Below are 26972 nucleotides of genomic sequence, written 5' to 3'. Positions count from 1 at the left end.
ACATTGCAGGCAGATTCTTTACCATCTGAGCTACCAGATAAGCCCAGGTATGATCCACCTTCCTCCAAATACACTCTCTTGCTGTGACTGATAGAGTTAAATAGTTGACATCTCTGAGCCTTAATTATTAATACTTCCTTTGTAAAGTGGAAATAATATCTGCCTTGTAAGGCAAAAGTTAAAAGAAATAATATATGTAATATATGTACAGTCCTAGACACACAGAATGCTCTTACATATGTTAGTCTGATGTTATCACACGCAAATGTACACCCACACAGCCATGCACATTCACAGACAGATTTTACCTGTGTGTGTTAAGGCCCTTATTCTTTTTTCCTTCTATCATAATTATTTGTGTAAGTTCCCCGGGGTGGGGGTAGAGAAATAGGGTGTAGTGGAAAGAAATAGGATTTGGAATAAAAAATTTGGGTCTTCCCCTCAAACATTTGTGTGACTGAGGTCAAGTTACTTCTCCCTGAGTTTCTTCCTTCATAAAAGAGAGCTAACAATAAAATGTGCTTCATAGTTTCCTCATGTACATTATCAAAATAAGAACAGATGCTCAAAGGCTTTAGAGACTGCCAAGTGCTAATGTATTGTTACCCAATTGCCCTTGTCTGTTTCCCAGAAGCCCAGAACACAGTGCCTTGTTGGGGATGAGGAGAGGTACACACAATGATTGTTAAATGAGAAGGCCATAGCACTGACTTCATTGTCTTCATAGTTCCCCTCTGAGAGAAATTTTAATATGTTCATTTCAAAGATAAGCAAACTGAGATTTGCAGTGGGTAAAGTGCCTCATTCATTCATTCAACAGACCCCTGAATGAGCAATTACCTTGAAGCAGATTCTGGGGAGGGATACAAAAATGAAATCCCTGCCATCCATCACAAGCCAGAATGGAGGAAAAAGACATAAAGGAAAGTATAACACAAGGTGGATTATGAGTGATAGCTAGTATTTATTGGGTACTTACTAAGTGCCAAACACTGTCCTATGTGCTTCATGTGTTTTACTCCTTCAGTCCTTCCCAAACTCTATCAGCCAGGGACCATTATTATGCACATTTATCATGTATCCATGAATTAATGGTGACTGCTTAAGGACTCATAAACCTCAGGGAAGTTTCCTGAAGGACTAGGAATTAAGTAGGCAGAGAGGGTGGTGGGGAAGACAGGGCCATTTCAGGAGAGGGAAATGTGTGGAGACCACCTATTGGAAGCCTCCACAGCATCCCAGGCAGGGGCCAGGGCTGGTCAGGAGGCTGCAGGAGCACGTAGAACTCAGTGTAGAAATGAGAGAAGCCCATATCCTACGTGTAGCTATCTGAAGGGTTTTAAGCAAAGGAGAGACTTGGCTAAATTTTTAGAAAGATCATCTGGGCAGCTGGGTTGGGGGTGGATGGGAGGGAGAGAGATTCAGAGTAGTAATCCAGGCTCAAGTTGATGGTTGCCTGGACAAGGGCTTGGGGCAGTGAGGAGGAGATGAGAGGCAAAGTTTTCTGGATGATGATAGTTTGAAGTGAAGTCACTCAGTCGTGTCTGGCTCTTTGCGACCCCATGGACTGTAGACTACCAGGCTCCTCAGTCCGTGGGATTTTCCAGGCAAGAGTACTGGAGTGGGTTGCCATTTCCTTCTGCAGAGGATCTTCCCCACCCAGGGATTGAACCCAGGTCTCCCGCAGTGTGGGTAGACGCTTTACCGTCTGAGCCACCAAGGAAGTCTTGATGATAGTTTGGGGATTGTTAAACAGAGGACAAAGAGTAATTTTGAAGAACACTCAGTTTCTGCTCCTAATCCAAGAGAATGGGGGAGATCTGATGAGGTCAATTTTGGATGGAGCCAAGGTTTTCTGGCCCCCAGTATGTTGGCCTCCGGACAGTACCAGCGACGACTGACTGAGAGCGCGCCCTCCGGACACCAGGGAACCTGGCTACTTCAACAGGCAGCGGAACTTAAAGCCTGAACCCCATTCCCCGCCCCGACCCCCGCTCCTCCGCGCCCCCCCGCCACTCCTTCCCCCCTCCCGCTCCCCCCGCTCCCCGCCCCCGCTGGCGGTGACAGCGAGGCGCCATCCTGGGCGCCAGAGGGCGCTCCCTCACACGCTCAGACCCCTCTGGCCCAGCCCGTCTCAGTGGCCGCGGAAGGTGACGTGGACACGGAAGTGGTCGTCGTCGCGGTGGCACCGGTGGGAGCAGGGCGCGGGGCTTAGAGTGCGGCCAGCGGGCGGACGGGCGGCGGCGGTCTCGCACCTGCAGTGGCGGAGGACGCAGGTGTTGTCGGTTGGGTGCGAGTCCGGTGAGCTGACGAGCGGCTTCTCAGCGCTTCCCCTGCCCTTCGGTGCCCCGCAGCTGGGTCCCGTTCAGCCGGCGTCACCATGACCAAGGCCGGTAGCAAGGGCGGGAACCTCCGCGACAAGCTGGACGGCAACGAGCTGGACCTGAGCCTCAGCGACCTGAATGAGGTCCCGGTCAAGGAGCTGGTCAGTACAGTCCCGCAAGGCCCAGGCGCCCACCCGCTACTGGCACTGGCCCCTGCTGCGTAGGTCGCCTCCTTTCCCATGCCTCAGTTTCCATGGCTTAAAACAGGTGGGGGAGTGGGACTGAGTCCCCGGGGAGGCCGCGTCCGGCTCCAGTTTTCTTCCTGGGATGTACACGTGTCACTTGGGCGCGATTCCAGAAGATGGGAAAGAGCTGCTTGTCTGGCTATGGAGTTTTTAAGAGTGAGGAGTGAATCTCCTCCCCCTCCACCCCCACCCCCATTTCTGAGGCTTTCACAGCGTTCAGCTCCGTGCCCGACCCAAAGTGGGAGCCGTTGGAGCGTTTGCTGGATGTATTCGGGGAATGAATGAACAAATGAATGAATGACTCGGTCCGAGTAGGCCTCCGGGTACTCCTGGGTGTGGCCCAGAACCTGACTTTTCTAGGAAGTCAGCAATCCCAGCTGGCTGCCCCAGCCCTGAGGCGTCCTTCCTTGAAGAGAGTGAGATCTCACTGCTTGGTTGGCAAAGTTTTCCCAACTCTGAAACTGGCGGGAATATGCGCTTCTGTGGCCACCCCTCCACCCACCCACTCCCACATCCCCAACTGGGAAACAAGCCTGAGGCTCCAGGGACATTACAAAACTAGTTTGTTGCCAAAGTGGAGTTGTATGGTATATCCCTGCTGTGCCCACCTGGTTCCCCACCCACATCCCCCACGGTAGCCTCACTTTGGATGACCTGCACTTTCCTCACTGCCTTTAATGAATTACATTTACCTTTGGCAGTTGGCCCAGTTTTCCGTCCACCTTGGCTGTGTAATATGGAGGTTAGAATGGAATTCCTAGTTCATATGTCAGCTTCATTGCTTAATAGCTGAGTGCCCTTGGCAAGCTAGTTAACCTTTAAGCCTAGATTTCCTCATTTATAAAATGGTGATAATTGTTCCTATCTCATAGGATTGTTGGTAGAATTAATTAAATTGTAATGTAAAATACTTGGGAGGGAGCAAATACTGATGCATGTACCTATTACTGAGGTGTTCTTCCCACTGTAATGTCTCAAACGTTTTAGGTGATCAAACCTCGTTCTTGGTACTTTCTGACATTCGGAAAGTGCATGTTGGCCCCTTGTCCTTAACTGAATATTTGCCTTCTTCCCCATGTTTCAGCCTGGCCTTAAGACTGATGTCCCAAATCATCTATCCCAGGCATCTGGTTAGTGCAGCACCACCCCTGGGAGAAAGAAGGATCAGTTTTGCTGAGTCTTTCCAGCCTGAACCCCATGGGAAAATAGCTGGGCTAGGAGAGCCTTGTTTTCACTCTGCATTCACTCATTCATTTAGTCACAAGGGTATCTTGAGTGCCTGGAAGGTTCTGAACTGGAGAATATGGAAATCAAAAAGCTATATTAGACACAGTCTCTTTCCTGAAACCTAGTAAGGACGGTGCTAGAGAGAATATTAAAAGTGCTATGGAGAATTTCTAAGAACCTGTTTTTTTTCTTGGATGTTTCACAGCCACATCTTTACTCTTTGCATTCTTCTCTAGGTCATGGTTGACTGGCTTGGGTTTCCTTTTCTGTCTCCAGGAACATTATACTTGAGTATTTTTTTTTTCTACAAGGCCTTTTCTAATTGTGGGAACTTTCTCTGGAAAATGCTTCATTAGCAGATGTCACTGAATTGTTCCATGTGTTGATCTGACATTTTGTTCTCATTCCCTTCCTAGGCTGCCCTCCCAAAGGCCACCATACTGGATCTGTCTTGCAATAAACTGACGACTCTACCGGTAAGGCTGGCAAGCAAGCATAATTTCTTTGAGAGTCCTGATGTTTCTCCTTCCTGTCTTGGGGGGGTCATGTCATAAAACATAATTTCAGGATAGGCATGCAGGCAAGCTACTACTAAGTTGGAGTGTGTTGCAGGTAGAGTGGGGTGGTTTGTCTCAGTGGGAAGGGAAGCAAAGTAGAGACCTCATTCTTTAGAAATAGTGGGAAAGCCAGGCTACTGAAAACTAAAGTCAACAGGATATTGGCTGAATTGTTTACTGGGTTCATCTTTTTTCAGTCTTATTTTATTCCTTCAAAAAATAGTCTACTTCCTTGTTGCAGTAGAGGAGGCTACAGGCTCTTTTGTAAGTTTCTTTGCATTCCAGAGAGAAAGCTTTTCGTAATGGTCTCCTTGTACATGTTTTGATGGGGAACAGGAGAAAGTGTGTTTTTGTAGAACTGTCATATCATTATCCTCCCAATACTTGAAATACAGTTTTGTTTAGCACATCCAACCTAATACTTTTGACTCTCCTTGTACAACTTCTCCCAGTTCTCCTTTTGTTCCACTTGTGAATCATTCAGCCCTGCTCAGCCTCTCCTCGGTACTGGTTGGTCTCTCCTCCATGACAGTGCTCCTTCACTGTCAGGCCTAAGTTTGTTGTCATTGTTGCCTTTTCTGCCCATTATTCTGGCTTCGTCACTCCTTACCATACTCTTCTGGCTCTGGCTCAGGGATTAAGTCTCAGAAGTTGGCAGTTTCTTCCTTGAAGCATTAGTCCATTTCCATCTCAGTATTCTCCTGGGCCTCACTTATCATCTATAGCATCTTCCTGCAGCTCATCAAGATTAGTTTCTAACACTGGAAAAAAGCATCTGAGATTCCACTTCTTCCAGGAGTATTTTATATCTAGTTAAAGAAGGGAAGCAATTCCTTGCAGCCTGCTGCAACTTTGTCAGATTGTCACTTGGTACCACCAAGTGCATTTTTCAGTGTGAATTTGTTCAGTTGTCATGCGTTCCCCTGAAGTGTAGATCCACTGGCATTTACAGGTTCCCAGAGAATACAAATGGCGCATCATTAACTGAGGTTGAACCATCACTTCAGATGGGTGCCGAGCAAAGGCTTAATGACAAGAGGGATGTTTTGAACTGTGCTAAGGAGCCAGGATATGAGTAGGATGAGCCCCAGCCTGTTTAGTCAGTCATTCAAAGAATACTCCTTGAGCATGTGTACTCAGTAATGTGCTAGGTGCTGCAGAGAACAATGAAGAATAACACTGGGTACACGAAGAACAGGGGCTTTCCTGGTAGCACAGTGGTTAAGAATCCAGCTGCCAACGCAGGAGATGCAGATTTGATCCCGGGGTAGGGAAGATCCCCTAGAGTAGGAAATGGCAACCCACTCCATTATTCTTGCCTGGAGAATTCAATGGACAGAGGTGCTTGGAGGACTACGGTCCATGGGGTTGCAAAGAGTCGGATGCAGCTGTATGCATGCACACAAGGAGCACTTGATCTTTTTAGAAAATTGGATGGTCACACCATGTTTGGGCAGCTTCTATGAAAGTTGAATATAATGTGCTGTTGACGACAGGTCATAGAACCGAGGGTGAAGGAACCCACACTTACTTAGTGGCTGCTTCCAGCTCAGCTTTTTTGCACCCGTCTCGCTGCTCACCACCAGCAGCGATGCTTGCTACCTCCATTTTCATTCAAGCTGGAACAGCTGGTACAAGATAAGAGTTGGGATTTGTGTATAGGTGCCTCTGACTTGGGGGCTTCCGGACTGTTAGGTCACAGTGTGTGAGTCCAAGGCCTAGGTGTTCTGTCTTTTTGTCCTAGTCGGATTTCTGTGGCCTCACACACCTGGTTAAGCTGGACCTGAGTAAGAACAAACTGCGGCAGCTTCCAGTGGACTTTGGCCGCCTGGTCAACCTCCAGCACCTGGACCTCCTCAACAACAGGCTGGTCACCCTGCCTGTCAGCTTTGCTCAACTCAAGGTAACAGTTCCTGACCCGGTGTTTCATAGCCAGGTGTGGCAGAGGGCTTGGGAACTGCAGGGGCGTGACTGTGAGAGAAGCCAACAGAACACCACGTTGTTGTCACAGCCTCAGGTGGCTCTCCCTATAACTGGAACACAGAGGGCTGCTCACTTTGTCCCACTTTGAGGGACTTTTCATGTGTGCTTGGGCTCACCAGCCACTCTGCCCCATCTCTTTAGAGCCTGAAGTGGCTGGACCTGAAGGACAACCCCCTGGACCCTGTCCTGGCCAAGGTGGCAGGGGACTGCTTGGATGAAAAGCAGTGTAAGCAGTGTGCCAACAAGGTAAGCAGGAGCGCCCCAGTGGCTCCTTCACACGTTCCCCTGGGGTCTGCCTCTTGTTTTTCTCTGCCAGGGCACCTGGAGCTGTGTGTTTTTAAGACACAAACATCTCTAAAATATGTCTGCTCTGAGTCTGTCAGGCAAAGGCACCTTTGTTTCTCTCTTTACTCTGTAAGCCTAGGACAATGCTCTCTTCTGCTGTACTGCCGCTTCTGTTCTCAGAAAGCAGGACCTGGCATCATCCAACCCTGTACTGTTGACAGTTGTTCATATGGAGCAAAGAGGTTAGGGACTGTGGCCTTTCTGAGTAAAGTTATTGTAGGAATTTTGATAATAAAGATGTGGTTAATATTTGTAAGTTTATACCTGGAAACAGCCACATCCTGGGCAGACTTGGCATTTGATTTCAATTGAGTCATCTGACATAGGAGAAAGGAACTAATGGGCAGCCTGGAAGGCAGACATTTCCAATAACCCTGAAGGTACTTTACATTGCTTCTTAAGAACAGCACTGTACCCACCTCTCAACAATTCTAGCTGTAGTCATTTTTTCCCTGCAGCTTTAGAACAGGTTGCTGCTGCTTCAGTTGAGCACCAGATGACTTGGTTATATGTTTAGGGGGTATTGTGAACAAAAAGGGATTTAACTTTAAATGCTAGATTAATGTAAGTAAAATGTGTGTATGATGGGTTCTCTGTATGAATCTCAGGAGTAATGGCCTTTCTTTTCTTAGCATTAGCTCAGGACTTCTTAGATACTCTGTATCACCCATTGTTGTAAGAAACCAAATGCAACATCAGTGCATCCAAGAAGCCAAGGCAACAGTTTGCCCTCAGTGGGGAACAGTACAAGTGATTAGTGAAGTCCTGTTCTGAAAACTCTGCTTTAAGGGTGATGTCTGTTCTGAAGACTAACAATAGCCATCATTGACTATTCCTTTGTCTTATGTGCTTTGCATGTTTCATTTTGTAATCCTCATAACCCTGGGAAGTAGGTATTCCTTTTCTGTCTGTGACATGAGAAACTCTGAATGTGCAACATCTTTGATTTATCCATTTATTCATTCAACTAATAATACATTAAACCAAAGAAGATGCTGATAGTCTAGTTTTTTACTGACAAAAATAAGTGTAAAGGTCTTTAGTATTCACAGATATTCACCAGACAGCTTCTGGGATCATGGTGCATTGTGGATGTGGTGAGAAGCTATGTTCCTGGCCCCACTGCTCAGAGCTGTCTCCTGTCCACACCTTTAGGCACGTATAGGAGTAGTGTGGGCCAATCAGAAGGTTACTTGTCTCCAGGAGTTAGTTTATGTCTTGCCAGCTCTGACCCTGTGGCTACATAGTAACTGATCTATTTGGTTCATAGTAAAGCACCTTTTAAACATAATTTGTTAGTTCAGTAGAAATCATCAACTGCTTACTACCTGCTGTGGACTAGGATAGGTAGACAAAATCTACCCTCCAGAGGCGCCTCTCCCATTTCTGAACAGCCTGTGTGGTCAGATAACTAACTCCTCATGTATTGTAGCCAAGCTAAAAGTGGCAGCTCTAAAACATTCCAGTTCCTTACTTATCCAGCTTCTACTCAACTAAAACCAACTGCATGGTTGTGCTTATATAAGATTCAGAGCTCAGAGTGAGACAGGGGCTTGGGCCACATCTCTCCCCATCATGCTTGACCTTCCTCCAGATCCTATAGCCCCGTGCTGAGCAGCCATTTTTAAGTAAGCGTGACTCTTCTGGAGAGGCGTCAGACGGTGCACTTTGGTGCTGGTCGTGGGTTACTCAGGACAGGGTTCCTGTGGCTTTAAGCCAGGTTCCTGGAGGGAGCAGCTTTTGTAGGCCTGCCCGTGAGCCCCTCTTACGATTGACGTAGCCATGCCTGAAGTTTCCATGAAGAAAGATGTTTACATTTGAATACATATCTAGTATTCAGTAGTGAATAGTCTAATGCATTCGTGAAACAGACAGTTAAGACAATTTGCTGTCTTAATTTAGAATGCTTTAGGTTTTCTTCTCTTATTAATGAGTCAAGAAGATAAGGTAAAAAAGCAACAGTGTTTAATGAGCATATATAATGCCTTTCTTTTAGAACTCTCCTGCCTCTGTGCACTGGAAGTAAGAGGGACAAGCCCTGGCCTAGGCCTAGGAACTCAGGAGACCTGCACTCTCTGCTGTGCTACTTTCTAGCCACATGACATCAGAGCCTGGGTTTTCTTCCTTACTTTTACAATAGGCATCCAGTCAGTTGTTCATCATACCTGTGCCTGTAATTAGCTAAGCTCTGTGCTTACTGCTTAGCTAAGGACAATAGTCCATACCCTTAGGGAGTTTACAGTCTAGGACTGAGATGGATAAGAAAACTCCCCGTTAAGTGGGAGGAGGGGAACTTGAGGCAGCCACAGGGGGGCGCGGACAGGAAGGTGTCTTAGTGGAGGTGCTGGCCCTGCACAACACAAAAGTTGCTGGGAGAATTCTAAGAAGTGACTGTAAACAGCAGAACTTTTTACAGATGCCAGTTCGTATTGTATCTCACAAACTGTATTTTTCCTGAGCTTTAGTGAACTGTGCTCATACATTTCTTCTCTGACTAAGGTTGGTGCAGTGAGGACACAAGGATTAACACAAGGACATTAGGATTAACTCCATTAGCTCTGCACTGCTTGCAGGGCGCTGGTAATCTGGACTCCTGAAAAGAGCAAAATCTCTTTTGAGATTCCCCGAGTGAAGACAATTACACAGAGTAGTTCAGTGCCCTCCTCTCCCTTTGCAGGTGTTACAGCACATGAAGGCCGTGCAGGCGGATCAGGAGCGAGAGAGGCAGCGGCGACTGGAAATAGACCGAGGTAGGTCGCCACCCCTTCTCTAGTCATCTTCCCGGTCCTTATCCCAGCCAGCTGGTTCTCGTGCTTAAGGAGTTAGGATCCAGGAGAGGAGCCCGTGGGCAGTAGGGAGTAGTGTGGTGGTAGATGGCAGCATCTCTCCAGTCCCAGCTTCTCCACTGAGACCCACAGTCATATTCAACTGCTTGTCTTTCTGTCTGCCTAGACCATTAGTAAGTTACCTCAAATTAAGCACGGCTAAACCAGATCCCCTTTAGTACCTCATGCTGTTCCCCCATAAAGGGAAATCACCATCCTTATTCAAGCCTGAAATTGGGAAATGTCTGTGATTGCTTTCTCCTGTTACTCCCATGCCCAGGCTGTCAGCTGTGGAACCTTCAGTGCTAGTCAAGCCTCCTTCCGGCGGACTGCCACAGTACCTCCGAGCACCCTGCCCCGGCTCATACGGCAGCCAGGGAGATCTTTTTAAAACATAAGTCAATTCTGCTGCTATTTGGCTAAACCCTCTCATGGCTTCCACTTGAACTTAGAATGAAATTCAAACTCAGTAACATGGCTGACAAGGCCCGACATGCGCCAGCCTACTTGCTTCTCTGTCCTCATCCACATGCCAGGGAGAGAGCACAGTTACCCTCAGCCACACAAGCCTCTGTTGTTGCAAAACACGCCAGGTACAGGATCATCTTAGGGGCTTTGCTTGGCTTCCTTTTCCCTCAGATCTTCATGTGGCTGTCTGTTGGCTTCATATGGTCCCTATCTCTGCTCAGATGTTGCCTTAGGTTAACCATAACCCTTTCAGAGCCACTCAAACTAGAATTGCCAGCCCACCTGCCACTATCACATCCTTGATTATTTCCTTTATGGCACACATCACTATCTTTTTTTACCGTTTGTTCACTTGTTTATTGTTTGTCTCCTTCTGTAGAAAGCAGAGGACTTAGGCACTAGAGCCTGACTTTTCTTCACTGCTGTATCCAAGCACTTAGAACAAGGCCCAGCACACAGCAGATGCTCTGTTGATGGCTGACTTCTGAGCCCCCTTACTGGAGGACTCCCGTGGTTAGAGGGACACGTGTAGTGCTGATGACAGGCGGGCCGTGAGCTCAGAACCCCCGAGTTGGGACGGTCCCATGCACATGCATGGCCGCGGTGCTGCCTTTACTGTGACTGCTGCTGCTCTTGCCTCTGAATGGCACACGTTCTCTTACGGCTGGGCAGAGTGTGTTCCTGGCATTCTTGGTGCCCGTCTGGAACTTGGAGTTTGTTTACACGTAGAAAAGCAGTGGGAAGCTACAGTGCTAACACTGCTACCATTCAGATACATGACAGTTCAATAGGCTTTTGAGCCCTAACAGAACATTTAACCACCACCTGTGGCATTCTGGCTTTGGAAAAATGTACTTCAGTCTTTCAGATAACTTATTTGGAAGTGCATTTTTAGAAACCAGTTATTTGTAAGGTGGGTGCCGTGTGTAAACATACTTGAGCCGTGGAATAAATCTGAGTGTTATATAGACTCCTAAGTTGAAGTCTAGAGTACCCTCTGACAAGCTATTTTACTTTTTCAGGAAAACATTTCCAGCCTTTCTAACTCTGAACCTGAATGTTCACTTTTTCATCCTGCCCTCCCATGCCACATTCCTTTCCAAAGCTTGGAAAGGTGCGAGTCCCATAGAATCAACACCTCCCTTCTTTCCTCTGCTCATAGTTGAGTTGTGCACGGCTGCAAATGGCTGTGTCTCACAGTTCTAAAGGAGCACCAGACTCATCACCCATACCTTTCTTATGCCCCTCTTGCTATATCACCCTACTCTTTCTGCTGCTTGTGCCTAGGAGCCCCTTAATAAGAATCCACTGGGCAGACCCTGAGAGCAGCTTACTGTATTTTAGGGAGGGCTTACTCCCCAGAGAACAGAAAGACATGTGATCCACCGCATTAGGGGAAGGGAGCCCGAATCCATATTAATTACTTGGGATAGCACACTGGAGGTTTGTGAGAGAAGCCACTTGGGGGTATACTTTCTTGCAGAGGCTGAGAAGAAGTGGGAGGCCAAGCAGCGAGCTAAGGAGGCTCAAGAGCGGGAACTGCGGAAGCGGGAGAAGGCAGAAGAGAAGGAGCGCCGGAGAAAGGAGTATGATGCCCTCAAAGCAGCCAAGCGGGAGCAGGAGAAGAAACCTAAGAAGGAAACAAATCAGGCCCCAAGTAGGTTTTTCTGTCAGTTGCAGGGTTCCAGGAGGGGTGTGGTGAGAAAATGGCTTAGATTTCCAGGCCTAGCTGAGTGAGTGAGCAAGCGAACAAGCTTACAGACCTTGTCAGGTACAATATACTCTAAAGTCTAGGGGTAACTTGGAGGATGCACTTACAGGGAATGGGAACCCTCCTACTGCCCTGATTGGTTTGTTTTCCCAGTGTCACGTGTTTGGATCAGATGTGGCTGAGAACATTTCCCAAACAGGGAGTTGCACTTCTTGTAAAGGTTAGATTCTAAAATCACCCAGAAAGGTGAAGATTGCGTATGGGCACATTACTCTTAGAAGACCCTTCCGTCATCCAGCAAATGGACTGGGCTCCTGAGTGTGTTGTGCTATCTCAGTGGTGCCAGCGTGGCCTGTTTCTTTTCTTTCCAAGTCGGACCAGATCACTCTTTAGTGAACACCAGAAGAATTATGTGGCCTGCATTCAGGAAGCCATGTCATGTAAAGAACACATTAGTGTTTTGCCTGAGTATGTCCTGTTGGATTTGTGTAGCAATGTGGCTCCATGTATAAGTGAGGACTGTATATCTTCTGGGCCAAAAGGGGCCCCTGAGGGAAAGACACCTGAACAGGGAAGTTCTGTGGGGAGGGGAGGCCTGTCCCTGTCACTGCTTGCCCCCCACTGGCCTTGAGCAGGTCACCCAAGCTCACTGCCGTTTTGTTCCCTCATGTTAATGAGGATCATACCTCCTTACAGGGTTGTGATAGGATTGAGAAAAACTTCTGACAGGATCATGTAGTTCTTGGCATATGGGTGTTCAGGCAGGTTTTTAAATTTGCCTAAAAATTTCAAAATCCAATTTTCCTCCCCTAATTTTAAATATATTCATTGCAGAGAATTTCTGTATATATCAGAAAATGGCAATCACCTGTAATCCCATTTCCAGCATTAATCACTGTTGCCAATGTATGTAAGGCTTAGAATGTGTGTAAGGCTTTCTATTTTATATATTAGAAGTATTTATAAATTTTGAACCTGTTTCCCCAAATGGGCAGCACTCTATCCATGCTTGACACCTCCTGATAAAGCCCTGCCCTTGGCCCTAGGGGCCTGGATCATTAGCATGTTACAGAGACCTTAGGACCCTGGGGACTGTATGCTACATGGAGACATCCAGAATGAATCCATTTTCAGTCTACTCCCTGAGATCCAAGGGAGAAAGTTCATGTTTCAATCTCTGCATAGCAGTTTTTAAAGAGCTCAAGTCTTCTTGCAAATGTGTTCTCCTAAGGGCCTGGGGAGTTTTCATCAGAGCAGAGGGTGTGAGTGGATGTGCATGGAGGAGAATAGCACTGACTATAGTGTCCTCTCCTTCAACTGCCTGAACTCGGTCTCCTGTGACTCTGTCCCTCCAGAATCTAAGTCCGGCTCTCGCCCCCGTAAGCCACCACCCCGGAAACACACTCGATCCTGGGCTGTGCTGAAGCTGCTGCTCCTGCTGCTGCTGTGTGTGGCTGGTGGGCTGGTTGCTTGTCGGGTGACCGAGCTGCAGCAGCAGCCCCTCTGCACCAGTGTGAACACCATCTACGACAATGCCGTCCGGGGCCTGCGCAGCCATGACATCCTCCAGTGGGTCCTGCAGACCGAATCTCAACAGTGAGCTTGTCCTCAACACCTGCTGCCTCCCAGCCTTGGAGCTTGGATTCCTATGGAATTGGGTTCTGCTGGACACAACCTCTTTTTAGTGTCAGACCTACCTGCCATCATCAAATGGCTGCCGTTTGGTACTTGAGACCTCCTCTTTGTAAGACTTCTTTGTTCCTCAGTCAGGGTTCCCTGGTGGAATAAGGAGAAATAGGAGGTGGGGACAGTTACCTGCATGCTTAAAAGAATAGGCTTGGGGTAGGGAGAGAGCCTTTTCTAGTTGTTATACAAAGCTGTGTAAAGGCAAGACTCGTTTCTACTAAAGGTCAGCTGTCACTACATTTATACTTTTGTATGTCACAGACCCTTTCTTTCATTCCTCCCTGGGGAGCCAGGGCAGATCAGGAGGCAGTGTGTTATTGGGGACTAGGGGAACATCATACTTGGCAAATCTCATCTAAATTGAGGGGGAGGGGCATACCTATTTTTTAAGGATCTCAGACATTCAGATATTTTAACAGCCATACAAAATCTTGGGCTGTGACAGGACTTCCAGATCATCCAGTCCAATGTAGACAGGGAGACTGAGGCTTTCCATGACTTGCCTATGGTCTTCCAGCTAGTTTGGGGCAGAACTGGATTCCCACCTGGTATCTTTGGATCCCAACTGGTATCTTTTTTTCCCATCATTTTACCTTCTTTATAATGTCCTGAGTAAACAAAACTTAGACCAGAATTGGGTGTCTCTTGGCTGGAGTAGAGAATCTCTCATGGGAAACAGATTTATGACCCATAAATAGAAATCTCATAGCCACGAGGGTCTTGGGCAGCTCCTGCAGAGTCCTGCCACAGCTTATGTGGCTTCTATAAAATGGGCACAGTCCAGGCTCCTGGTGTCAGTTTAAGAGCATTAATCCCTTGATTGCCAATAAACAAGAAGCTGGATCCTTGCAAAGCCACATTGTCTATGACAGCTCTGTTACATAATTGGTGTGACTGAATACCACATAGACAACCTGAAAACTAAGCTTCATAAGACTTGATGTTTAGAATCGATCCTAGACATCATGGAGCTTAAAAGTGGTAACAACTAGCATGAATAAGGACAGCACTGTCCACTCCCTTTATCTGCCAGGGTCAGCATTTTCTTGCTCTGTGGCCTCCTTTACCTCTTTTCACTACATCAGAAGTGGCCGTCATGGTGCTCATTCACAGAATACTCGTGATTGAAAGCTCCTTGCCTTTCCCCAGGGAGATTGAGAACCTGTCATGTTCAGAGACAGTGGGGTCCAGCCTGTCAGCAGTAGTGGCCCATGGATAATGAAAGAAAAGACTTATTCTTTTCTCCCTCAGGGAGAACTGCTGCGTAGGCCCACACCTTATTCAGAATCACTACACATTCCTTTATTTTTCCTCTAAGCTCCAGAACCAATGGTACAAATGCTTTATTGAAATTAAAACCAGGACATAAAATGAGATTAAGAGAATACAGAAGTCAGCACAGTGACTGGATCCCCGTTCCTTGGCTGGTTGAGGGAGCTTCAGTGGGTGGGAGGAAGGCAAGAGCACATCCAGCCTCATCAGGTCACCAGCTGAGGGCAGTTCACTTGTGACCTGGAGATTTGATGCTGGGGTACTTTTGGATTTCTACAATTATTAAATACATGTCTGAGCGGTCTGTCTTTGTTCCTTTGTATTTTTGAGGGCTGGCGGGGGCAAGGGCAGGGGTGGTGCATACATGGCAGTCGACTTGCTAAGAGAGGAAGGCAAATGTTAGCATCTTGGCCTCCACCCCAGGTGGGCAGGTAGAGACACTATCACAAATAGCAACACCAAGGAAAGCCTGCTGTGGGCAGGACCCAGGCTTGTGCTGCAGGAGGTGCTCCTGATTCCTACACTGTAGTCATGCTTCGAGGTAGGAGCAGTGGTGGAAACCAGCTTTTCATCCTCATCCTGAGGGCTGGCTTCAGTCTGCACTGTCTAAGCAGAGATCTGGCTGCAAAGCTGTCATCTGAAGGTAGATACGCCTGGACAGCTCTGGTCCAACACGGCGCAAGGTGGCTGTCACGCCTTCCCCACGGCGCACCTGTAAGTCTGCGAGCAAGTTCTGGCGTTCTTCCTCAGAAAAACACTGCTTATAAGCCTGAAAGGAGTAAATGACCTGTTAATACCACACCATCCACAGCCATTCTTCATCTATGAACAGAGGATGGGAAGCTTGTGTTGGAGGATGAGAATCTGTCCTCCCTCCCTGATCAGTGTTAACTCTGATCTCAGACCTGCACTGTGGACTTACAAGGCATTCTTGGGCCCTCACCAGTGCTGTCCATGGAAACTGGGAGTCCACCAAGGCCACAGCACACTGGGCAGTGACCCCTGGAATAGCATACCTGGATCAGGAGCTGTGGGGAGGGATAGGCATCCACAATGGCACTGGCCATCTCCAGGCTGACCCGGTTCAGCTGCTGAATCTGTCTCCTCCAGACCAGTGCAAGCCCCCTGCCAGAGCGGTCCACCTTGGCCCCTCCAGCCCAGTCATTCTCCAGGCAGAAGGAGAAACTAGTTTGATCTCGGAGCTTCCTGCAAACAGCGCAGTTGAGGAGCTAAAAGTCGTGCATTTCTCTGCTGCACTTGAGCTTGGAAGAGGTGTGCACAATGTTCCACCCAAGCAATGCTAGTTGCTTAAAAACTAGATTCCCTTAAAAACAACATTTAACGCCTTTTCGTTAAAAGAGAAATTACCACAAAGTTAGCAGATTCTTGCTTACGTTGAGATTGGGCTCCATTTGGGGAAGCAGTGTGCACAGGAGTAGGCACAGGGGACTGGGTATCAGGCAATTTAGAGTCTAGATCTGGTTCTTCTAATTTGCTCGCAACTTTTGACAAGTTGGTCTCTTCAGGCCTCAGTTCCCTCAGGTATAAAATGAAGGACTCAATTGTCTCTCAGGTCTCATTAATTTTAAGTTCTGACTATGAACAGCCCTTGAGCTAAGTAGGCTAAAACATTGTTTTACAAAAGCTTGTTTCATTGTGACCTGATCTGCAATGAATCCTGGTACCTTGGCCCACTGATAACCCAGTACGAATCTGCAGAACATAAACTTACACATGAGCTCAAGTGTTAGTCACTCAGTTGTGTTCGACTCTTTTGCAACCCCATGAACTGTACCTCTGTCCATGGAATTCTCCAGGCAAGAATATTGGAGTGGATTGCCGTTCCCTTCTCCAGGGGATCTTCCTGACCCAGGCAGTGAACCCAGGTCTCCCACACTCCAGGCACATTCTTTACCATCTGAGCCACCAGGGGATCCCTACACATATAAGCTAAAGGAGAACATTTTAAAGGGACCAGACTTGAAGGCTCCTTCCAAGAATCCCCAGGGTCAAGTAGGTTGCTTCTGCCTCAAGCTTGAGCAACAAGAGACTAGCAGCAGAGTCAGGGGAAGGAGACATCTTTGGGTACCAGAATCACTGTAAAGGACAAGGCCCAGCAACTGAGCCAGGACTTGACGGGGGCACTCACTTGAAGGGTGCTTCGGCCACGGCCTTCGTGAACGCGCATGCCAAGTCAGCCAGCTCTTTCCAGCTCTGCACAATTCGAGCCTGGGCTTCTGTGTGCAGCTGCAGATCTACCAGTGCCTAGAAACTCCAAAGCAGGATGGATGGGAAGAGTATGGAGAGACCAGTTTGAAATTATTCTCCTCTCACTGTTCACTGAAGCTACACCCCAGTCCCTTGGCTCCCTGTTTGGCCCTTCTTTCCTACCTAGTGCCAGGGCAGAAAGTAGTGTCCAGCACGCATTTTACTCTTTAGCAACTCAGGTTAGAGGAGAGTGGGTGCCCACGCTGATTCAGGCAACAGAAGTTCTTACCTCTTCCATATCTACCCTGGTCACCATGGCCACTGTGTTGGCCTCTGGTTGTTTCTGTTGCTTCTTCTTCTCCTTGGCCTGTCCTCTATTTGCCACTCTCTGTTTCCTTCTTAGAGGATTCGGAGCACTGGAGCAGGGGAGGAAATCAAAAGGGTAGCAGCTCCAGGCTGAGCTCAGGAGAGGTGTGAGAAGGCTGCACCAGAGAGTCACAAAGGGCTAACAGGGATGCTGTTTTGCAGAGGGACCCAGATCTGGGATGAATACATTCACCCCTGTTGGCCCAAGAGCTGCCCCTTTTAATACTAAGTCTTGAGGACAAATCCAAACCTGAAGCACTTCTCTGGATCCACAATCACGAGTGACAGATCTTTCCCAGTTGTCCTTGCTGTGATGTCAGTCACAAAGCTCCGAAGTGTTTCCTTCCCTTCCTCAGTGCTGCCCAGACGTCCCTGCGTAAAGGGGCAGAAACTGCATGAATGTCTGCTCCCTAGAGCCTGGCCTCAGCACCCACCCCTCTGGCTGTACCCACCTGCTTGAAGTGGTAGATCATAGACATAAACACCTCTGCCAGAAGCAGCACCAGAACCATGGGCTCTTCCACCCAGCCCTCCTTGCCATCCTGTTAAAGGGCACAGAACCCCGCAGAGGGAGGCAGGTCAGCAGGTGCTCAGCACCTGTGAGAGAAACCCAGGCCTTCTGGGTGAATGACTTCATCCCCATTGGCCTAGTCCATTTTGCAGTATCCTTTTTCTTCTGGAATGAAATCATGGTGGCAAGAAAGAGTAACCCATGATTCTGTCCCTCCCACTCCTCAATGGTTCAACCTTGGTGTACTGCACTTTAGAAGTAGTGAATATGAAAGGGGCATTAGTGAGTTGAAATGGGCTGAGAAGTAACTGCCAATATTCTGTGCATTTTGAGTTGGGGAATAGAGGGTAAGAAACTCTTCTGAAGAATCTGGAACAAATATGTAATTTGGGCTTTGAGGGTAAATGCGAAGTATGAGCTGAGTGGCTCTTGGAAAGGAATAGGTTTGGTGTGACAAAGGTAAGAATCACCAAGGCAACTTTGGTCTGTGAGAGCACCTCTCTTTCACCACACTAAGGGATAATCAAACAAAGCCAAAGTCACGTAACGGTCCACAATCCTACAGTACAGTATTAACCAATCTGAAATGGCAGCACTACCCCAGATGGAGAAACTAAGTAAAAGCTGTTATTATATGAGGTATGGTGCTGTCCTGTGTAGTCTGCTTGCACCCTGCCCACACCTTGAAAAACAGAAAATAAACCCTCCTCAAATTTATACTAAGCTGAGTGTGCCATCTGCTTTCCAGTTGGGGCCTTGACTGAGATATAGCCTTTAGAATAAAAGCATATTTATCCTGTAACTCTGAGGAGGAGGAGAGACAGCAATCAAAAAACCCCTACCTCAGAGGGCCCAGCCCTTCTCCTCCACGTGAGGCTGCAAGGCACAGCCTGCGCCTCAATCACACAGCAGCAACCCATGGACTGCAGGGCTCCAAGGAGCTGACCCCCACCTTCCATCTGCAAAAGCACTGTAACAGATGGGAAAGGGATGGTCAGCGGGGCCCAGAAAGCAGTTTACCCAGCAGCAGAGAAAGAAAGATGCCTGTAGGACCTGGATCCAGCAGCACAACGATGTGCTTTAAGCACTCCTCTGGCCTCTGAGCTTTTAGCTTGTTAGCCAGGGCTATCTTCTTCTTCCTTTCCTGTTGCCTCTGGGTGCCTTCCTTCTGGCTTGCTCGTCCCCACTGCTGGCATCCCTGTGTGCTTCTCTTCTGGAACTTCTGACTATACTTGCGTCTCTTCTGAGGCAGGGGCACCTCAGCATTTGTCTTGGTTATTGTCAAGCTGTTGCTCTGGACAGAGCAGGTAGTTTGGTAGGCTGGCAGCTGATGGCATGGATTGTCAACCACAGGGTCCTTGTTATTTGATGCATGCCTCTCTGAGGTACCACAGAGGGGAATATCACGGATCTTTGTAAACAGCTGTTTTTGCCAGTCATGTGATGCTCCTTCATTATTTTGATCCAAAACCCTTTCAAATGGGGAGCTGGATTTTTCAGGGCTCAGCTGTTTGTGAGTCAAAAACTTACAAATAAGCCTCTCAGCCAGGGGCATAAATTCCTCCTCATTCTCACTTCCACTGCTTAGCACCCTGACTGGCTCTGTTTGTATGACAGTTTTAGCTGCCTCTGGAATGGGTGGTGGTTCTTTCAATTTTGGTGATGGACAGGAAGCCTCAGAATCTGAGATGTCAACCACTACAATCTTCTCATCCTCCTGAGGCTGCCTCCTATTTATTGAAGACAGTTTCTTCCTCAGAAAGGCAAATGTTGGCAGCTCCTCAGAGTCACTCTCACTGGAATCCAGTGAGAGTGATGACTTCTTTACAGCCATCAGTATGTGCAATCAGATAATTCCCTGCAATGACAAGAGAGATGAGACACAAACTGTAGCACTGAATTCAGTTGTGTTCTATGGCCAAGCTTTATGGAAATAAATGATATACAGAGAAATAGGACATGGTCCAATATGATCAATCTGGAACTCAGAACAGCTATGTCTGTAGTCTAAAAAGAACCCTCCTCATATCCCTTCTAGGTCAAGGTGAGGATAAACAAAGTAGAGGTTACTATTAAAAAATGTTAATGAGATGGGAACAAGACCCAATACCACCTCTTTACCGATCTCAGCATGTAAAATGGAGACATCAAGAGTCATTCTTTTTTAACTGAGATATCACTCACATATCATAAAATTCCGTCCTTTTAAAATGTACACAATTCAGCAGTTTTCTGTATATTTGCAAGGTTGTATCACCATCACTACTATCTAATTCCAGAACACTTTCATCATCTCAAAAAGAAATCCCACAGCCATTAGGCAGTCAGTCCATTTCCCCTTCCCTGGAGTCCCTGGCAATGATAAACCTAGTCCTGTCTCTACAAATCTACTACGTATTCTAGATAGTTCACAGAAATGGAGTCCTAAGTATGTGAACTCTGGTGATTGGCTTCTTAGCATGTTTTCAAGGTTCATTTATGTTGTAGCATGTGTCAGGACTTCATCGCTTTTTATAGCTGAGTAACATTTCACTCCATTGATGTGCCACATTGTCTATCCATTCATTTGGTGGACATTCTGTTTGATTCCATTTTTGACCATTACAAATGCTGCCATGAACATTCACCTCCTAGTTTTTGTGGGGATGCATTCAGTTCTCTTACAGAAATATCTAGGGTTGCAATTGATGGGTGGTGCGCAAGACAATCTGAACATACTAACACTGCAGGATGAGCCATGTAACCTCTTCCGGCCATGCTTTTTCAGTAAAACAGGGCTAGTCACATTACCTACTTTACAAGAATTACTTAAAAATAATTTTTTTTTCTTTTCCTTTATTTATTTTTTTTTCAGTGGGTTTTGTCATACATTGATATGAATCAGCCAAGAATTACTTAAAAATAAATTTTTTAAAGTAATTCATCTATTGAGCTTAGTACTGTATTTGGCACGCAGGAAGTGCTCTGTAAAGTAAGCTGAACTACTAGGGAGGAACCTCCCTATCCCCGCTCAGGTCTCGGTTAAAGTGTCAGTCACTCAGTCAGTCGTTTCTGACTCTTTGCGACCCCATGAATTGTAGCCTGCAAGGCTCCTCTGTCCGTGGAATTCTCCAGGCAAGTATACTAGAGTGGGTGCCATTCCCTTCTCCAGGGGATCTTCCGAACCCAGGGATCGAACTCAGTTCTCCTGCATTACAGGCAGTTTCTTTACCGTCTAAGGCATCAGCCTCGGTAACTCTGGCAAAATGCGGCAAAAAGCAGGCCCCTGCTGAGCTCGCTCCACGTCTCTCCCGCAGGCACAGGGCGGACAGCTCGTCCACACGCGGCGGCAAAGGCCGCGGCCACCAAGCCCCGGCCGACCCTGGCTCAGGAAGTAGGCCCTACATCTCCGGCCCACCAGCAGCCCAGCCCAGCAGCGCTCACCAGCAAATTGTCGCGCCACTCTTTCGTGCCACGCAGGACCCGGAAATAGATCTCCCGGCAGCGGAAGCACAATTCTAACACCGGAAGCGGGAGCACGTAAAACATGGCGTTGGCGGTGCTGGCCTGGAGGACCCGGAGTGCTGGTAATCGGACGTCGTGGTCTTTGTGGCGCCAGGGGTAGAAGCGCAGTGGAGACCTTGCAGGGAGCCTGAGGATGGAGGCGGTACCCCGTGGAGGAACCTGGGGGAAGGAGGAGACTGGGGGAAATGTGTGTGGCGGGGGGGGGGGGGGGGAGTCATTGGTCACGTGACATCTGGGGGCGTGGAGCACGTGACCTTACCTAGACTGGCTTGTTCATAGTTTCCCTTGCTGTTTGCCGCCTCCACTGTCTGGGTTTCTTTGGATCCCTTCATCTACAAAAATAGGTTGCTATCGTTGGCACATTGGCGCTCAAAAAGTTAATCCGTTCGTTCAGTAGGTTGAGGTCTGCCTTTGTGTTAGACACTGGTAGGTGTTGAGGAGCTCAGCAGAGAAGATGAAGGCAGTCTCTAGCCCCAGGAGAGTTACTTGTAATAGATAAATCAGTAAATAATCACATAAATAAAATTGTGCGTCATTACAGGTGCTGTGACTGAGAGGGAAAAATGTGTCTGTGTCTTTTCTTTTAGGTTGGGTAGTCTGGGAAGCCCTCTGAGGAGGTAACATATAAGTTAAGACCTTAAGGATGGTAGGAGGCCTGGTTTTGTAAGAGAGTGAGGGGCAAGAGAATGATTTGATCCAATTATCCATTTTGAGAAGGAAGCTCTTGCTCCTGTATGAGTTTAAAAGGAGTAGGAATAGAAATGAGGAAACCAGATGGGAAGTAGTAACAGTAGACCTGATGAAATATGGTTTAGTCAGGATGTTGGTGTCAGTGAACTTGGAGGGAAATGGGTGGATTTGAGATCTGTTTTGGAGATAGAATCCAGAGCTTGCTGGTGGACTCCCTCCATACGTGAGGTTAGCAAAGGGAAGGAATCTATAATGAATCTATAATTGACTTCTGCCTGACCAGCTGTGTAGGTGATAGCATCATTTTCTTTGAGGAGGATGAGGTATAGGGTGAAGGGGAAAGATTTGTGAATGAGATAAGGTAGGTAAAGCCAAAGTCCAGTTTCTTCACTTTGGTGAGTGAACAAATGTATAGGTGTTTAAAGGTATGTAGATCCTGATGCTGGGCATTTAATATGTTGTCTCTCTAAATCCTTATCTCTGGTCCTTTGCCCCAGCTAGTCTCTGTTCTAACTAAAACTTCAGAAACCTAGGTTTTAGGAGCTATGAACTGACAGGCTCCAGGGTCGCACAGGGTTCTCTAAAGACTCTGGCATGACCCTGATTAACACAGCTGTATCTGGAGACCTGAATGCAAGGATTACCAATCCTGGGCTTGTCGTATAGCACAGGGCTTCCATCCTGGTCAGCATGAATTTTAGTTCACTTTCCTTTTTAAAATAAATACCACTGAGCACTTTGGAATGAGGATGGAGAGGTCAGATTAACAAGGGCATGGTTATCGATCAGTCTTCCCTATGCTTAATGGGCTTGCCAAGCAAAGGGACCAGCCTTCTGAACTGCACAGGAGCCTGTGGGAGCCACCCTCAGAGAGGCTGCCCTTTTTGTTTACAAGTATATGGTGTGCTATGGATGCGTGGATGGCTAAGAAAGTGGTGGGTGAGGTCAAAGCAGGAGCCTCTCTCTGGGTGTTCTGTTGTTGGCCTCTGTGGTCTGGCCCCTGCACAGTGCATGGAGTCTTGAGGGTATAATGGTGAGTGAGGCTGAAACAGGCAGCTCTGTGGTGTCCTCTTGCTGGCTTCTGTTTCTGTGGTTTTGTTTCTCCTCAGTAGGACTGGATGTGTCAGGGCACATGGTATTTTTTTTTTTCCATTAATATTTTACTCCCTCCCCCAAACCCTAGGCCACACACACAACTCATGTAGTGCTTACACTGTGGACAATACAAGGACTTAAGACATTCCCTGAAAACCCACACAGTCAAGTGGCATTTCTGCTCACATATCTTCACTTCCCCTGAAAATGCCCCCTGCCACCTCTCAGTTTAACAAATGGCCCACTGAGGCAAAGAATGAGAGTCTCCTGGGAAGCCTCTCTGTTTGAACAACATTTCTGTTCTCTGTGTAGTTACAGCTCTGCTGAGTCCTCCTCAGGCTGCAGCTCTTGCTGTCAGATACGCATCCAAGAAGACAGGTGGCAGCTCCAAGAACCTTGGTGGAAAGTCTCCAGGCAAACGCTTTGGCATCAAGAAAATGGAGGGTAAGGGTGTGGCCTGCCTTCCACTTCCCACTTAGCAACCTGCCTTGCTGCCCCGGTGTTCCTCTGAAAAGAGCAGGCAAACCACACAAGTGCCTGGCCCTGTTCTCTCCATGTTGCTTACCAGAACATTTAGTTCCAAATTAAAGAAGCAGATAAGACCTGAGGCAAGGTGGAGGGGCAGAGGAAGAGCAAATAGGTGGGAACCTTGGCCATGTGACTGGAAGTGGCGGTTCCCAGGGAGGGGTTGCGGGCTGCTTGTGTCAGACTCTCCAGGAGTTGGTCCTTTCCAGGGCCGGGTCTGCAGGTTGGTATGCAGCATTTGGGCCAGGAAAAGCGGGGGCTACTGTGTTTTCTTAGTAGTTTGCTGTCTGCCTCATTGTCGGCACCCAAAGGCAGCACACTTGTGGACTTCTCTTCTAGGTCACTATGTTCATGCTGGCAACATCCTCGCGACTCAGCGCCACTTCCGCTGGCACCCAGGTGCCCATGTAAGTAGCTTTGTGCTTCCCTCCCACCCCCACTTTTCCTTCACTGCTCCATGCTCCTGAGCACAGTAACTGTAACAGTTGCAACTGTTGGGTGCATACCAAATGCCAAGCATCATGCTGATTCCTGGGCCTGCATTCTCTTATTTCATCTTCAGTCCCATCCCGAGGGTAGGTAGGTATCATCTGTATTTTATAGGTGGGATGCCAAAAACTTAGAAAAGGGGGTAGTGGGGTAGGAACAGAACTGGGATTTGAACCAGGTCTGCTGAGTCCCAGGTCACTTTTTTGTCTTGGTAATAGCATCAGCCTCATTCTCTTAGGTCTCTTTTCTAACGTCCATTTCTTGGAAGAGGAGATTTCTAGTGATTTAAGATATTTTTTTAATCTTGAGAAACTAATTTCAGTTGATTGATTTTTTCTTATTTTTAAGAATTCCTCCTTTGCATAAAGTTGTTATTAGGAGCCTGAAAGATAACTTGAATTTAATAAAATAGGATTCAGTATATGGGCCCGAAATTAGGTCCATACCAGGCAGGAATTTCAGCATCAGCAAGTTAGTATCACTTGCTAAGGTAGGAAAGTTCTTTAACACAGACCTATGCTCTAGTCTTTACATTGTTTAAAAAGTTAGTTTAGTTTCCTCTGTAATCAATTTCTTCCTCCCTTCTTACCTCTTTTTTGACAATTTTAGTAGGCACAGAAAGACTGATAGTAACCCATAATTATTTCAAAAATGCTAATTTGTAAGTGAATTGACTGTATGTGTAGTAACTTTTTTTTTTAGGAACTCGAGACATTCAGTATGTGACTGTGTTCATTTTTAGTTCTACTAAAATAATGACAACAATAATAAAAACTAATATGTTTTGACCTGGGCAGTATTTTAAGCTCTTTCTGATTATTAACTCAGTTTAATTCTCAAGATGACCCTATGAAGTAGTTAATATTTATCCGTATTTTGCAGTTGAAAAAAGTGAGACACAGTGAAGTAAATTAACTTGCTCAGATCACACAGTAGTAAGTAGTAGTGCTGGGATTTGAATCAGAGTCAGTTCTTTTAATTTGAGAGATACTGAATAATGCAGGACTGCCTGGATAAAACTTGCCACACATCTAATCTCAAGTTCAATAAAAGAAAAAAGCTAAGATATGTATAGTTAATAATATATATATATTTAATAAACAGTGTGTTTTAATTTCTTTGCTCATATTTCTCACCTGAAAATCAGGTTTAGACATAGTACCTACTTCACAAGGTGAGAATTGAGTTAATGTGTATAATATTGCTTGGAATAGTGCTTACACACAGTAAGTATGACACAGTATTAGCTTATATCATTACTTTTGTTTAATTAGCATATGCATTATCTATATAGCTTTGAGCCTAAACTTCACCATATAAATGAAAATGTTGCATCAAACCAGTGTTATGTTACGCCTCCCAGAAGCAGGCTCCCAGGAGCAGTGATCAGACCTTTTCCTGGGCCTGGTTTGGGCATCTGTCCAGTGTGGCTTCTGGCCACCTGTACAGATAGAGATCCAGGCATTAGCCCTCAGGGACTGAATAACCACTAGGATTGGCTGTTGGAGTTTTCTTTTCCCACCTTTATCATGGAATCATTACCAAGCCCAGAGGGAAAAGGAGCCTTAGATGGAGCTTTCTGAACCCTCCCTTTTGGCCCCAGGGCCTGAATCTTTGTGAAGAGTCTATCCTAGAGCCCTGGGATGGGCCCCCCTGGCTGTCCAGCTGACTACTCCGTGTGTTGCAGGTGGGACTGGGAAAGAAGAAATGTCTGTATGCGCTGGAGGAGGGGGTAGTCCGCTACACTAAGGAAGTCTACGTGCCGAATCCCAGCAACTCGGAGGCTGTGGATCTGGTCACCAGGCTGCCCGAAGGGGCTGTGCTCTACAAGACTTTTGTCCACGTGGTTCCTGCCAAGCCTGAGGGCACCTTCAAACTGGTAGCTATGCTTTGACCTCCTGGTTGAGGCCTTTGGAGCCCAGGTGACAGGAGAGGATGGTACCAGACGTCATCAAGAGTTGGAGCGATGACAAGGCCTCCCAATAAAGAAGTCTGCTTGGTGGTGACTGCAAGAGACTCTGAAGTGATTGGTGGAAGCCCTTTGGCAGACCTGATCTGGGGCCAACAATAAAGTTAGCTAGAGTCAAGTTTCTGCTATTTGGGAACAAACCTGGATGGAGCAGCATACTGATCTGTTTATTCATGTTCTCAGGTGTACACAGGGGAATAAGAGGGGACTCCAGAGGAAGGACTTTCCTCCTTCCACAAGGAAGAGGAGAGCTTGTACTTGAGGGTGTCATAGCTCCTTCCCCTCCTGGATCCCGCAGAAGTCAGGCTGGGAAAGAGGGGGGAGGGGGGGCCAAGGGGCCAATAGAGAAAGCCAGTGTGGTCGTATTCTTTCCTGGAGCCACATTCAGAGGGAACTGTGGCAACAGCCCCAGAAATGGCCACGTGGCAGACCCCTTCCTACCTGTGTCGGTCCAGGGCAGAGAGGCCCCATCTGGCCTGGAATACTAGGGTCCTTCCAGGGATGAGGCAGATACATCACTGGATACAATTCCAGGGATGAGACAGATTGGGTGACAAATGAGCTGCTTTTTCTCAACCAGTGACACACCACGCTGGCATTGTTTCTGATTCTTGGTTTATCGCACATCGTAAACTACAGCCTAGAATCTGGCTTCAGGAATACTCACTGGTCCTAGAGTAGGCTGAGAGCAGGCCTTCATTGTCAACCCAAGACCTTTAAAATCGTGGCTTGAGTGGAAGGGTGAGGAAAGAAGTCTCAGTGGGGATGGACAGTCATCCTGGGTATTAGAGGCAGGCGATGTTGGCTGCAGTCCCAGAGAGAACTTGCACAGTTAGTGGCTTCCTCCCAAGGACTATTCTCTGCCCTGAAAGCAGGAGCTTCAGGGGTTGAGGGCAGAGAAGTCTTAATTCTGGAGGTCTGCTTTGGATTTGTCACCTTGATTCTTTGGGCATGACCTCAGATTTCCTACCT

General features: G+C 47.3%; 3 protein-coding genes across 4 annotated transcripts; 2 read left to right on the top strand and 1 right to left on the bottom strand.

The window, feature by feature from the left end:
* Positions 1 to 2149: 2149 nt before the first annotated feature.
* On the top strand, positions 2150 to 14947 carry LRRC59 (leucine rich repeat containing 59). The gene is made up of 7 exons (XM_043471335.1): positions 2150 to 2485; positions 4213 to 4272; positions 6098 to 6256; positions 6478 to 6582; positions 9359 to 9431; positions 11458 to 11631; positions 13041 to 14947. The coding sequence occupies exons 1-7, from the start codon at positions 2381 to 2383 to the stop codon at positions 13283 to 13285; spliced, it is 921 nt and encodes a 306-aa protein (XP_043327270.1). The 5' UTR covers positions 2150 to 2380; the 3' UTR covers positions 13286 to 14947.
* On the bottom strand, positions 13742 to 21275 carry EME1 (essential meiotic structure-specific endonuclease 1). Of its 2 annotated transcripts, none has more exons than XM_043471323.1 (9): positions 21152 to 21275; positions 18782 to 19586; positions 18571 to 18698; positions 17670 to 17759; positions 17468 to 17589; positions 17141 to 17267; positions 16793 to 16908; positions 15660 to 15849; positions 13742 to 15412 (listed from the first exon to the last, which is right to left on the bottom strand). In XM_043471323.1, the coding sequence occupies exons 2-9, from the start codon at positions 19560 to 19562 to the stop codon at positions 15236 to 15238; spliced, it is 1731 nt and encodes a 576-aa protein (XP_043327258.1). In that variant the 5' UTR covers positions 19563 to 19586; positions 21152 to 21275; the 3' UTR covers positions 13742 to 15235. The 2 variants fall into 2 exon arrangements, with proteins under 2 accessions (XP_043327258.1, XP_043327251.1); XM_043471316.1 differs by lacking the exon at positions 21152 to 21275 and adding an exon at positions 20940 to 21137.
* MRPL27 (mitochondrial ribosomal protein L27) lies at positions 21172 to 26144 on the top strand. The gene is made up of 4 exons (XM_043471349.1): positions 21172 to 21294; positions 23330 to 23461; positions 23882 to 23949; positions 25719 to 26144. Exons 1-4 carry the CDS (start codon positions 21255 to 21257, stop codon positions 25923 to 25925), a joined length of 447 nt encoding a protein of 148 aa, XP_043327284.1. The 5' UTR covers positions 21172 to 21254; the 3' UTR covers positions 25926 to 26144.
* Positions 26145 to 26972: the final 828 nt, after the last annotated feature.

This window comes from Cervus canadensis, chromosome 1 (genome assembly GCF_019320065.1).
Source record: "Cervus canadensis isolate Bull #8, Minnesota chromosome 1, ASM1932006v1, whole genome shotgun sequence".
NCBI lineage: Eukaryota > Metazoa > Chordata > Mammalia > Artiodactyla > Cervidae > Cervus > Cervus canadensis.
This window is presented reverse-complemented; position numbering and strand designations above follow the sequence as displayed.

Coding starts and splice junctions, on each gene's coding strand:
- LRRC59 (XM_043471335.1), top strand. CDS start 2,381: ATGACCAAGGCCGGTAGCAAGGGCGGGAACCTCCGCGACAAGCTGGAC. Junction 4,273..6,097: donor ATAAACTGACGACTCTACCG/GTAAGGCTGGCA, acceptor TTTTTGTCCTAG/TCGGATTTCTGTGGCCTCAC. Junction 6,583..9,358: donor GTAAGCAGTGTGCCAACAAG/GTAAGCAGGAGC, acceptor CTCCCTTTGCAG/GTGTTACAGCACATGAAGGC.
- EME1 (XM_043471323.1), bottom strand. CDS start 19,562: ATGGCTGTAAAGAAGTCATCACTCTCACTGGATTCCAGTGAGAGTGAC. Junction 17,268..17,467: donor GATCCAGAGAAGTGCTTCAG/GTTTGGATTTGT, acceptor CCCCTGCTCCAG/TGCTCCGAATCCTCTAAGAA. Junction 15,850..16,792: donor GTGGCCGAAGCACCCTTCAA/GTGAGTGCCCCC, acceptor CGCTGTTTGCAG/GAAGCTCCGAGATCAAACTA.
- MRPL27 (XM_043471349.1), top strand. CDS start 21,255: ATGGCGTTGGCGGTGCTGGCCTGGAGGACCCGGAGTGCTG. Junction 23,462..23,881: donor TGGCATCAAGAAAATGGAGG/GTAAGGGTGTGG, acceptor CTTCTCTTCTAG/GTCACTATGTTCATGCTGGC. Junction 23,950..25,718: donor GCTGGCACCCAGGTGCCCAT/GTAAGTAGCTTT, acceptor CGTGTGTTGCAG/GTGGGACTGGGAAAGAAGAA.